Source organism: Ips typographus, unplaced genomic scaffold (assembly GCF_016097725.1).
Source record: "Ips typographus isolate SLU unplaced genomic scaffold, UJ_Ityp_2.0 IpsContig34, whole genome shotgun sequence".
Lineage (NCBI taxonomy): Eukaryota > Metazoa > Arthropoda > Insecta > Coleoptera > Curculionidae > Ips > Ips typographus.
Window position 1 is genome coordinate 141861 of NW_028098573.1, and position 13807 is coordinate 155667.

At 37.5% G+C, this 13807-nt stretch overlaps 1 protein-coding gene across 1 annotated transcript in view; it reads left to right on the forward strand.

The window, feature by feature from the left end:
* LOC145739659 (ATP-dependent translocase ABCB1-like) overlaps positions 1 to 12001 on the forward strand; it is an 80453-nt gene extending 68452 nt beyond the window's left edge. Inside the window, exons 18-23 of the mRNA XM_081994970.1 lie at positions 33 to 132; positions 187 to 346; positions 5910 to 6148; positions 10820 to 10979; positions 11028 to 11174; positions 11755 to 12001. Coding sequence (XP_081851096.1) covers positions 33 to 132; positions 187 to 346; positions 5910 to 6148; positions 10820 to 10979; positions 11028 to 11174; positions 11755 to 11955 — 1007 coding nt within the window. The 3' untranslated portion in view covers positions 11956 to 12001. The remainder of the gene's footprint in view (positions 1 to 32; positions 133 to 186; positions 347 to 5909; positions 6149 to 10819; positions 10980 to 11027; positions 11175 to 11754) is intronic.
* The last annotated feature ends 1806 nt before the right edge of the window (positions 12002 to 13807 follow it).

The window sequence follows — 13807 nt, forward strand, 5'->3', positions numbered from 1 at the left end:
TTCTCATCCTGTAATTTGTGTCTAAATTACAGGAATAGCTAGAAGTGTCCAGTTTTTGGCCTACGCTGGAGGAATGTCTTATGGAGCATTCTTGTTGGAGACCTATCAAGTGGATTCGGCCACAGTTTTTAAGTATAATACTCCCGTACGATACTCCTCAACAATTTAAAATAACCTGTTTGGTAGGGTGTTGGAGGTGGTCATATCCAGCTCCTGGTCTATCGGGAACGCATTAACCTTCTCCTCCAACATGCAGAAAGGCATCACAGCTGCTGCGAAGATATTTGAACTGTTTGAACGAGAGCCCATGATCAAAAATTTGCCTCAGCAAATTTCTAGACATATGGTGAGTGAGCAAAGTGGTCAGTCTTTATCATCCGAACAGAGTAAAACGTAGTAAAATTCATCAATAGGCGCGGTGTTAAAACTCCTGAAAATTTCATATTTTTTGGGCACTTTTAATTCAGACATCGTGACAATGTACGTAAATAGAGTTCAATAGTGCATCACGTGCCAGCTGTTACAACTGTCAAAATATCGTCATACGAAACGTAGAATAACTAGAAAGTCAAGAACTTTCAAGTGCACAGCTCCATAAATGTTATTTGGACTAGAGTCACGTGACATTGTTCGTAAATGTTATACGAAGTGTACGAAATTTGACAGCTGTCATTTGACTGAAACCAGGATTATTAAAATTTGCATTGGTTTCAAAATTAAATTCAAAAAACTTCACCCTATAAGCAGGTTTAGTATTCGATTTTTTAGAAATTACCTAATTAATTCACTTGAAGTTTTTGACCGCTGTCAATCTGATCCTCTATGAAACTGTATGAAATTTGACAGCTGTCAAAGTGAAATTCACAGAAATGTCAACAAATTAGGCACTAGGAAAGTTTAATCACCGATATCTCAGAAACTAGCTTCTGATCGAAGCTGAAACCTTTGACAGCTGTCAACCCAACCTAGGGCAATTACTGTGCTAAATTTGACAGCAGTTTTAATTTATTGCAACTGAAAATATTGTGAAATTTACAGTTATATCCACAGAAATATCAACAATTTAGGCACTTGGTAAGTTTAATCATTGATATCTCAAAAACTAGCGTCGGAACGAAGTTGACATTTCTGACAGCTGTCAACCAAACCTCGGAGAATAACTGTGCTAAAATTGACAGCTGCCACTTATACTGTAATCTAGTCTAGTCTGGCGCCCACCGGTTTCTCGCCTTTTTAGCACTGTCTGACGCCTGAGGCGGCCTGGCAGTGTTTTTGTCTATTTAGTATTGTTATTGTTACACTTTACGGGGTTTATTTTGATAAGTGAGACTGAATAAACTCAACAAATCTTATTTAAAAATTACACAACAATTTACAACAGTGGAAATCACTTTTAAGCCACTCAGTCACTTTTACCAGTTTTCACTACTTCGCTCTTTGATTTATCGCACCACTTGTATTCCACAACTGACTGTCCGTCCGCTCGGTCCGTTTATACAGGGTGTCCCACGACGAAAGACATCGATTGATATTGGAAAAAGTATAAATAGGAGAGTTTTGAAAATTTGGCAGGATACTGATGTGGGCATGCCCAATCCAACTAAAATATTTTCAAGATGGTTGCACTTCCGTTTATACCGGAAGTCGATCACAACTTTCTTATTTTAAATAGAACACCCTATATATTATTACATATTTGGATTCCTCACAAAATTATGACCAACTTTTGTATAGAATGTCCTATGCCTATCTCTAGCCGTTTTCGAAATATTTCATGTTTTTCCAAAAAAGTAACAGTTGCAACGCTCAACATATTTTTGTACTATGTTAAAACCGTATTTCATTTTGCAATGAAACTTTGGGTTATTGTAAATAAAGGATCGTTTTATTAAACTGAGGGTACGTAATGACTCATTTGTATACAGGGTCGTCAAAAAAAAATCATAAACTTGCCACTAAAAAAATTAAAAATCTCAAGTTTTTTAAATAGAAACCCACATTTTTATATTCACATAAAAACGCCCTGCATGTATTTCGACGCATGAGCGAAATACATGCAGGGCAGCACATGTCTTGTTTTTATGTGAATATATACAAAAGACACTAAATATATATTCGTATGAATTTTTACACATTGCTTAACATTACAGAATTAATAGTTATTTATTTATACAGCAAGGGACTTAAACCATTTTTTATTCATGAAAAGAACAATTAGGTCCACGAGCGTAGCGTAGTGAATATACCGGATTAAGTCACGTGTTTTATACAATATTTTATTAAATTTCGACTTCTTATATTTTAAAAAATTTAAATTACAGTTCTATTAAATTTGCACCTCGCCCCGTAGATGTGACATTGATGTTTATTTGTTTATATCTGTAAATAGGCGAATGTCATTCAGAGTGATATACATTTTTTTTAACATCTAGTGAATAAAAAAATATTTAAATCGTTGCTAAGCGTTGAATAATTGACTAGTTATAGGAAGTATTCTCCTGCGCACTGTGACTGGAGAATCGGCTAAAGTTTTAGGAGAAATAACAGTCAAGATTTGCCTTGGGAGGATTACATTTCACCACACCGTGCTAGTAGCAGATATTCAAGATTAATTTATTCTGGGAATGGACCTGATTCGACAACATGGATTTTCTTTTGATCACGAGCAAAATATCCTAAGGTTTGGAGCTGCATAATAACGTAGATGCTCTATCAAGAAGACCTTGCGCCGAAGAATGCAAACATTGCCAGAAAGCGGAACAACGTGAAGGAGTTGTGTCCATCCGATTGGATCACCTGAAGACCGATGAGGAATGGAGTCCTGATGAAATTAGGAAGGATCAACTTGAAGACAGCGACATAGGCCCATTGTTGTTGAGAAAGGAACAAAGCGAGCTAAGACCAACATGGCAAGAAATCTGTAGCAAAGGCCTGACGTCCTGATCACTTTGGGCTCAGTGGGACTCGCTTGTGGTTGAAGGCGGCTTGCTAAAAAGCTTGGGAGAGTGTCGATGGAAAAGAAATAAGACAGCAGCTGGTAGTTCCCAGAGGAAGGGTCGACAACGTACTGGAGAAAATGCACAATGGAAAGACTGGTGCTCATTTGGGAGTAAATAAGACTTTGGACAAAATCCGGCAACGCTTTTACTGGGTGAACTACTGCCAAGACGTAAAATCATGGTGTCGACAATGTTTCATTTGTGCAGCTAGCCACGGACCACAGAAAGAGCCCGGGGACCTATGAAGCGATACAACGTAGGATTGCCATTCGAACGTTTGGCCATAGACGTCGCTGGGCCTTTTCCTGAGACCAACAGAAGCAACAAGTACAGGGTGATTGATTGAATTTTGACCACCCCCTTAACTTTCTTAATTTTGATTTTAGCAAAAAACATTAAATACAAAACCAGTAGATATTTAGGTCTACTTTATTTTTAGATAACCAGTTATTATACAGGGTGTCCCAAATTTGAGTAATAAACCAAACTTATGTTTTTTTAAATACGATGACCAACTTTTTATCCGATATTTGAATTCTACGTCAAATTCTAGGCCTAATTGATGTAAAATGTCTGTATCGATATTCAACTGTTTCCGCAGCAGCGTCGTTGATTGGTTGAATTTTGACCACCCCCTTAACTTCTTTAATTTTGATTTTAGCAAAAAACGTTAAATACAAAACTAGAAGATATTTAGGTCTACTTTATTCTTAGATAAACAGTTATTATACAGGGTGTCCCAAATTTTAGTAACGAACCAAACTTATGTTTTTTTAAACACAATGACCAACTTTTTATCCGATATTTGCATTCTACGTCAAATTTTAGGAATTGATGTATAATGTCTGTATCGATATTCAACTGTTTCCGCAGCATCTGTTACTTTAACAATGTTTCCTCGACTATGTGATTAAAGTTTAATTTAGTTACTCAAATTTAGGGCAGCCTGTATAATAACTGTTTATATAAGAGTAAAAGTAGACCCAAATATCTATAACTGTTGCTACAACTAGTTTTTTTACTAAAATCAAAAATACGGAAATTAAGGGGTTGGTTAAAATTCAATCAATCAAGGACTCTGCTGCGAAAACATTTGAATATCGATACAGACATTTTACATCAATTAGGCCTAGAATTTGACGTAGAATTAAAATATAGATTAAAAAGTTGGTCATTGTATTTAAAAAAACATAAGTTTGGTTTATTACTCAAATTTGGGACACCCTGTATAATAACTATTTATCTAAAAATAAAGTAGACCTAAATATCTACTGGTTTTGTATTTAACGTTTTTTGCTAAAATCAAAATTAAGAAAGTTAAGGGGGTGGTCAAAATTCAATCAATCACCCTGTACATTCTTGTCGCTATGGATTACTTTAGCAAATGGCCTGAGGTGTTTGCGATTCTAAATCAAGCCAGCACAGTCGCTGATATTCTCGTCTAAAATGTCTTCAGTAGATTTGGTGTGCCATTGGAGTTACGTTCTGAGCAGGGACGAAACTTTGAGTCCAAGCTCTTTCAGACGCTCTGTGAGCTGCTAGGCATTAGGAAAAATGGTCGAGAGATTTAATAAGACCATAGAGCAACATCTCTGAAAGGTTGTTGATCAGCATCAGAAAAATTGGGACCAGCATATTCCGCTCTTCTTGATGGCGTATAGAGCAGCAGTCCACAACTCAACGGAACAGTCACCATCTAAAGTTCTATTTGGTTCAGAACTTCGATTTCCATGTGATGTTGTGTTCGGATCTCCAACAGGCCAAAGCACGAACATTGAGAACTACGTTGACGAGTTGCAAGAAAGATTACTGAACATCCATGATCTGGTCAGGGAAAGTTTGAATCTAGCTAGCGACAAGATGAAAGTTATGATCTTAGGGCCAATTCGGGAGGGTTCCAAAAGGACGATAAAGTTTGGTTGTTTAGCTCTTAGAGGAAAAAAGGCAATCACCGAAATTAACACCGGTTTGGGAGGGACCTTACAATGTGGTGAAAAGGTTAAACGACGTCGTGTACAGAGTCCAACGCAGCCCCAAAGGCAAGATGAAAATTGTCCATCTGGACAGACTCAAAAAATACCAGGAATACCCGAAGCGGATCGGGACGATCAGCTTTAAGAGGGGGGCAGTGTTACGGTTTGGGCCTACTATGCTCGATACTTACTGAACGAGCACTCGATTCGATGCGTTTTTCGTCTTAATGGTCAAATCTACGGTATTGAAAAAATTACAAGTTGATAGCGGAAAATGTGCTCTACAACTTTTACCTAAAGCGTTTTTCCATTAAATGAACCGTACAGGCGCAAAAAATCAAAACCGGTTTTCCATGTTAATCTCCTATGTCCAGGGTGCTCTTGGACACCTGGTATATAAACGGACCGAGCGGACGGACAGTCAGTTGTGGAATACAAGTGGTGCGATAAATCAAAGAGCGAAGTAGTGAAAACTGGTAAAAGTGACTAGTGGCTTAAAAGTGATTTCCACTGTTGTAAATTGTTGTGTAATTTTTAAATAAGATTTGTTGAGTTTATTCAGTCTCACTTATCAAAATAAACCCCGTAAAGTGTAACAATAACAATACTAAATAGACAATGCGTCTCAATGTGCGCCTAGCCTTATTGTCAAATTGTGAGGTTATTTTGACAGTTGATGAAATACACTTCCTATCCTAGTCAAATAGCATTTAAACGGGCTATAATTTGGTCAAAACTAGACTGTCGTAGCTGTCCAAATACAATATTAAAACAAATACAAAATTACGAAGTGTCAAAAGAGACAAAGTCGAGTAACAGCATTTTAATGTAATGTCAAATTGTAACATTATTTCCACAGTTTTTTGTTACTGACCTGGAATTCTGTCAACCAATCAAGCCAATATCGTTCTTATTGATTTAATTATTATTTTTTTAGGAAAATCCAGACGTTGAGTACTCCAGATTGTACTTTTCCTACCCGACCAGGTCAGATCAGCAGATTTTGAACGGTTTGGACCTGTCAATTTTGCATGGAAAAACGGTGGCTTTGGTTGGTGGAAGCGGTTGCGGCAAATCCACCCTGATCCAGCTCCTGATCAGATTCTACGATCCAGGATTCGGAAAAATCACCATGGACGGGGACGATATCCGTGCATTGAGCTTGAAATGTCTCAGGTGAGTTGACCGAGTTTTGATGCAAAAACTTGATTTTTTATTGAAAATTTTGCAAACATTTGTGGTTAACCTGCTATGGATAGCGGTTGAAATTTGCTTTCCAACGGTAAGAGATGCTCTAACAGCTCTCTGAAACCGTTCTATCATTCACTGCATTACTTTGTAGATGATATGTAGTTGTGTGAATTTGATGGAATCCTAAAAATTATGTGAATTCGAAAAATATTATTGATTCAAATTGTGTACCTTGATCATGTGTTATTGTATGTGGAATTCCAAATCTTGAAAAGTTGTGTGTAAAAAGAGTTTTTGCTACTACCTGAGCTGAAATTAAAGAAAGTGGATATGCTTCTGTCCATCTAATAACTCTTTCAATTACAATTAAAATGTAATTGCAACCTTCAGATGGTATCAGAGGACCTACTAAATTTATATGGATCTGCTCAAAACGTCCTGGGGTAATTTTTATTGTTCCTTCTGGAGCTTTCGTATGTCTGTATACTTTTGATGTTCGACAACTTACACAACATTTTGCCCATGTATTTGTATTAATTTTTGGCCAAAAATATAATTTTTCAATATTATGTTGATTACCGATTAATCGTTCAAGTTCTAAGTCACAATTTCGTGCTTCTTGTGACTTTTGAATGTCAAAGGGAATTTTGTCTATCGAGGAAATATCATCATTCGCGCGTGATACAGTATCAGCTACAATGTTGGTTCTACCCCTGATGTATTGTAGGTTTGAAGTGAATTGAGCTATATAATCCAAATAACGAGCTTGTGGCGGTGTTTTTTCTGTTTTCGAAAATAATACACTCGTTAAAGGTTTGTGATCTGTAAATACAGTGAATTCACAACCTCCTAAGAAATGACGGAATTGCTTAATAGCCGAGTAAATGGCAAACAACTATCGATCAAATGTTGAATATTTTCTCTCATCAGGAGAAAGCCTCTTTGAAAAGTAGGCTATAGGTTGCTTGTAATTATCAACGGATTGCTCCGATGGCTACATTTGACGCATCGGTAGGTAAAAATAATGCTTTTGGATTGAAGTGGGCAAGTGAAGTTGCTTCTGCAAGAAGGTTCTTTGCTTTATTAAAGCTTTCTTCACAAACAACAGTCCAATTGTTAACGTCTTTTGTTTTATTTTTTTTCAATTTAGTTGACAAATCATGCAATGGTTCTAGAATTTCTGTGAAATTTGGAACAAAACGATGGTAAAAATTAACCTATGCAGCGTTGCAGCTCTTTTGTAGTTTTAGGTTCTGGAAAATTTTTGATTGCATTAAATTAAAGTAAAGTAAAATTCCTTCAAATGACACTTTGTATCTTAAAAACGTAGGAGTCTTTTGGGGGCCAGTTAATGCCAAAAGAATCAAGACGTTCAAATAATACATTTAAATGATCTAGGTGTTCTTGTTCATCTTTGCTACAAACTAAAATATCATCTAGATAGAAGAAAATGAAATCTAACCCTTGTGTAACTTCATTCAGAATTCTTTGAAAAATTTGGGAAAGAAAATTTTGCGCAGCATTACGTAAACCAAATGGCATTCGTTGAAACTCAAGACCAAATGGGGTAGTTATGGCTGTTTTAAATATACCTTCTTCTGCGATTGGAATTTGATGACAAGCTCTTACTAAATCAGTTTTTTAAAAAATAGTTGAACCTTGAATTTGTAAATTAAAATCATAAATATGAGGTAGAGGATACCTATCAGGAATTGTTATTGCGTTCAACCGACGGTAATCACCGCAAGGTCGCCAGTCAGCGGAATCTCTTTTTGGGACCATATGCAAAGGTGATGCAGGTGAAGATGACGAAGGACGACAAATTCCCAATTGAACCATTTGTTCAAAGTCAGCTTTAGCTATTTTCAATTTAATTGAATCTAAGCGTCTAGCGCGACAAAAAGGCGAAATGATTATGTGTTTATGTGGTGTTTAACTGAATGTTTCAGTGGTAGAGAAAAATTTAGTTCTGAAAGAAGATTGGAAATTTTTTTAAAAAAGTTTGCTATATCTTGTTTCGACAGCATATATTTTGGGAGTTGGAATTTTTGAACATGCTATTGTTCCTTGTGATGTTAAACTATTTTACGTCAAACAGGCATTGGTTTTTGATATCTACAAGTAAACCAGAATGTTTCAAAAAATCGACACCTATCGGCCTGGTAATTTCTGCTATGGTAAAGACAAAAGGAAAATCCCGCCTAAGGCCCAAATTAACCCTCAATGACTTCTTACCTTAGGTAGAAATTATTGTACTATTGACAGCGGTGAGAAAATTTTCAGTGTCCCTCTTATGATCTTTAAAAACATCTCTAGGAACTACAGAAATATCGACACCTGTAGCAACTAAAAACATCAAATCATTGTTTTTATCTCTGATGAAAAGACGTAACTGTCATTTGTTTTTGTTTTGTATCTGATGTCTAAACGATTACTCGTTTTTTGACTTCTTTTTGTTAAATTCTTCGTAAAGTAAACATCATGGACCAGCTCATTTAAAAGCTTGTTTTTGAATTTATCATGTTAAAAACAAATACGTTGGCTAAGGTGGGAAGATTTTGATATGTTTATAGATCGATCATGACTCTCAAAAGAATTGTGAGACTTTGTTTGATTGTTTAAGTTAAACAAAGTTATTTGATATGTGTTTATTTGTGTTTGCATGTTTTCAAATTGAGCTTCTACATTACGTGACATGGTTTGTAAAGTTATAGAAATGTCTGCAAAAGCTTTAATAAGCTCTTTCGATGAATCTAATGAACTACCTGTCTGAGCAAGTGTGGCATTTATAGATTTGCATTTACAAATTGAGTTAAGTAAACTGGTACGTCTCCCAAATTTTATCAGCATCGTGCTTAAAATATCATACATTTTCCTTACCCGACACCGTTATTGCCACTAAAATGGTTTTAGACAAACGTCGCTTCCACAGTTTTAAAAGTAAGCTTGCGCTAACCCTCTGAGAGCCCCTACAGTTTGCAACATATCCCGATAAAACTCAGAAAGTTTGCTATCTCCCATTTCAGATCCAGAGAAAAGGTCATCAAATCGTTTCTCTTCATTAGCCATTAACCTATTGATTAAAATCTCTTTAAAAAATTATATCGTATATAATGGCGACGATATCGGTGGATAAGTAAGCTACTACGAGGAAATATTTTGATTTGTTCGATGTTATTCGAGGAACGGCAAATTGAGCTTTACTTTAATTTGTTTAAACCATATCCCTGGTTTTGTGAACCTAGAAGGTGGTGGTGGGATTGACAGAGTCACTAGTACCATCACCACGTCTTTTTTCACCACTGTCATTTTTAGAAAAAAATTAACCCAAAAGATTATCAATTTAGCAAATTTTGAAACAAATTTGGGAAAGATATGTATAAATGTAAGTTTCACTTACCGCAATCGATTCTAGGAAAACTTATAAAGCTAGAAATTCCAGTTTCTCAGTGTAGCAATGGGCAGTCCTCTCAGTACGGTAATAGCAAACTATTTTATGGAAACATTTGAAGTAAATGCCCTAGACACCGCTCCAAAGAAACCAAAGTGCTGGTTTCGATACGTTAACGATACCTTTGTAGTTTCGACCCACGGTGAAGACGAACTGCAGCGATTCTTGGTACATCTAAACTCCATAAATCCCAGAAATCAATTTACTATGGAGACCGAAAAAGAAGGACGCCTACCTTTCCTGGATGTAATGGTGGCAGGAAAACCTAATGGAACACTGGCTCACATGGTGTATCGAAAACAAACACACACGGATCGTTATCTCAATAGTGGATCTAATCATCACCTTAGCGAAAAAAGAGGAGTGATCAAAACCCTATCGGAGCGGGCAAGAAGGATTTGCGAACCATCAGAGTTAGAAATGGAGCTTAAACATCTGGAAAGGGTTTTCGGATGGAACGGATACAGTAGACAACAATTCAACAGAGCCACTCGCCCAAGAAACATCGAACTACGTAGACAACAAACGGGGGATGTTGAAGAGGAAGTTGCTTGGCCTTGCTTACCATACATACACAAGGTCACGGATAGGATTGGAAGGATTTTAGAGAAGCAAAAGTCAAGACTACACTGGTGGAGATGTCTTGCGCAAGACACCGTGCGTGCTGATGCAAGTCCGTTCTGTGCATGTGCAACCCCCCACGGGTATAAATACGACCGACGCTCCAGCAGTCGAGCCAGTCATCGTCGAAAGGTACGGAAGAGGACTTCGACCGCTACGTCATCGCCTTTGATAATGTCCGCCGCGGATGTGGACGAAACGTCAGGAAGAAATTCTATTGGACCACGGCTTATAAGCCCGGATAACTTTTGTTTTCTTGGAAACTATCAGGTGAAACAAAAAAAGGTAAATGGATTGGTTATAAAGTAAAAACAGTAATTAGCAGATAAAAAGCACGGTTGAAATATCTATTGATAGCTTTTGAAATGGAATTCTCAAAAATACTTCTCATGGGTTGAGACGGTTTCGCCACTAGGGGGCGTCAAGTTGTTCCAAGAGATTTTGGTGCACTCTTCCATTCAATCCTAAATAACTTGCTTATTTGACACATTTCTCCAAAATTTTTATATGTCAATGGATACCCATTGAAATGAGTCTTTCAAAAACCATCTGACTTTGTTTAAAAGGTTTAAATTACCTTTCAGAGCTCAGCTGGGAATCGTCAGCCAGGAACCAAACCTATTCGATCTAACCATAGCAGAAAACATCAGTTACGGCATCAATGGACGCAAAGTGGAGATGGCAGAAATTGAGGAAGCTGCTAAAGCTGCCAACATCCACAATTTCGTTGTCAGCTTACCATTGGTAAGCCTGTTTTACATCAGTTTAGGCGGTAGGTAATAATTCTTGTAGAACTACGAAACGAGACTGGGAAACAAAGGAAAACAACTGTCCGGAGGCCAAAAACAACGAATTGCCATTGCTAGAGCTTTGCTGAGAGATCCTAAGATCCTACTGTTGGATGAAGCCACCTCTGCTTTGGACAATGAGAGTGAAAAAGTAAGTGGTTTCCTGCCTGGCGTTTACCATCATTCTAAGTCTAAGTAAACCTGGCCCACTGAGTTCAGAAAGTTATTCTAAACATTTTTGGTTTTTTGCAACATTTCTAAACGTAACTCTAACCATTTCCGAGATACCTATTTGACTTATTCTACTATTTTTTGAAAATTCTAGTCTAAAATTTGTATCCCGGTTATTTTTTGGATTTGAGGCACGACTGTAAAAAACTGATTGTTTTTTATAACTTTTTTTTAATTTGAAACTAACGGTGTGCCAGTTGTAACATCGACCAATGGGTTTTTTGAACACCCTGTATATGTTCCATAGTCTTTCAGTTAGTGGGAGGTGAAAAAGCAGTTCCTTACCATCATTTTGAACTTTTTACAGTCTCTAAAACCCCAAAAATAGCGTAGACACGGAATTTTCCAAATTTAGATGCAATACCCAATAAAGTTGAATATCTTCGAAATGGTTAGAGTTACGGAAATTTTGCAAGGGATTAAAAACGTTCGGAATAATTTTTTTTGGGTATTTATTAATGATCATTTTGAGTTTAATTTAAATTGAACACATATTGCAGGTAGTTCAAGAAGCTTTGGATAATGCCAGGAGAGGACGTACCTGCATTACTATAGCTCATCGACTGACCACTATACAGGATGCTGACGTAATATGCGTGCTGAAAGATGGTAAAATTGCGGAAATGGGCAGTCACAATGAGTTACTGAACGCCCAAGGGCATTACTATGACTACTACAAGTTGCAGTCAGGGCAACGCTAAGTTTACTTTTGTCTTGCTATAGGAATAAAGCTGATATTTAAAAATAGACCTTTCTTTTCCTTCTTAACACCGACATTTCTTCACAGAAAACAACCATTAAACAGTTTGCAGATTTAATATGCCAGAAAATGCTAAAAGAGCGAAAAACTGCTGGTAAGATTCTACTTCTTCTTAGGGATATTTTGTGTAATATTATCACACCCGTGCTAGTGGTTACGGTGCTCACCCAGTAACCAGCTTGATCAGCAAGGTTAGCGTAATGAGGTCGCTGACAAGTATAGAAGATGCACCGCAGCTATCACCGATCTCTGGGTTCGCCTCTTGCAACTAAAAAGTGGAGCATTAGGTGACTGATTGGTGGGTAATAAAAGAAATAGCTGAGCGTGCCAACTTACTTCCCTTTACTAGTGACCAAAGCTACTTAGTCGGCACGGTAAATGCCCTCGGACCTTAGTCTAGGGTTCCATTCATCCTCCGCTAAGCGTTCGCCCTCCGCGCCCTCTGTTTGTTTTTAGAACAATAAAGCGAGTTATCTATGGACCTAGTTTTCTTCCCTTTGAGCTACCCCTAACGTGACAATATCTACAAACTTCGACCAGATACCGATCTGAAATTTTGTGAGCATATAGCGAACAGTTTGAATATAAACACTGCGAACAGTTTGGTTTACGTCGCGTCACTTTGCTCCGTTCTTATACAATTTACAAACTTCTGGTTTGCGCCAGAAGAAAGTAGAATAAGAGATTCAAATTTCATTTAGGGCATTTTTTGGTAGGAAAAATAGTCCGAGAGGCAAGCGACAAAAAATTCAAGTGCCCTCTAAAAGCTGATTTTTTGATATTACGTCACATAGTCGTCAAGGTTGCCTTTGAACTGGTCAACTTGTATGGTGTGTGGTGGTGTAATGCACCCGGGATGTGTCAAGTATTACCCGGAAATTATAAGAGTTGACCAGAGTACTATTAAGTGGTGCAAACCGGCTGAGATGGACAACGTCAGTATGGACAGCGATGATGAACATGATGAGGATTTAACTCAACACTCTTTAAACGCGTCCGACCACACAGAGATTGGTGGCACAAATCGGCACTTAAAAGAAAATAATGTAGTATCCGAACTATTACGTGAAAATGATAGACTAAATAATGAAAATGTGCAAGTTCTGCTCTGCCGGTAAACAGGTACATTTGCCAAAAACATGCAAACTTCCGTTCCAAATAATGTAGATACATATAAATCGAACAGTCAGTTCGGTTTTCAACTTGGAACGGACCGCACGTCAGTTTCGTGAGTGCCATTGTTTGCCACTAAGAATCCACGTTTCTTGAAACGGTGTTCAGGGAAATTTGAAGTTGACGATCGAATTCCGCAGCTGGTCGAGTGGAGATGAGACCTCTAAGTGGAAACGTCGATTCCTAAAAGTCTACGGGGAATTGTCTTGTGCGGTGCACTTCCAAGAAGCGGAAAGGGTGAAAACCTAGAAGAAGACCACGTGGAGGTGACAGTGACGGTTATAGTTTCCACGAGAAATGACTATATCTTTTGCTCGGATCGTGCCATTAAGCGATCTTTTAGACATTTTGTGCATGTAAAGTAACTTATGTGAAAATCCTAGAGGTTCAGGGGCACAGGCCCGACTTTCTGAGCCTCTTACATATTGAGCTGGCAAATACCCTAGTTGGTAACGCCATTAAACTTAGCGTAAAAAAATAAAAAAAATAAAAAAAGTCGAACAGTGCCGTACTGCGGCCTGCAAAACAACCTGAAAATCAGCTTAAACCTGCAAAATGAACTGCATTTTCGGCGGAGAGTGGTCAAGTAAAAATTGGTACTGCAACATCGAAAAAATCCA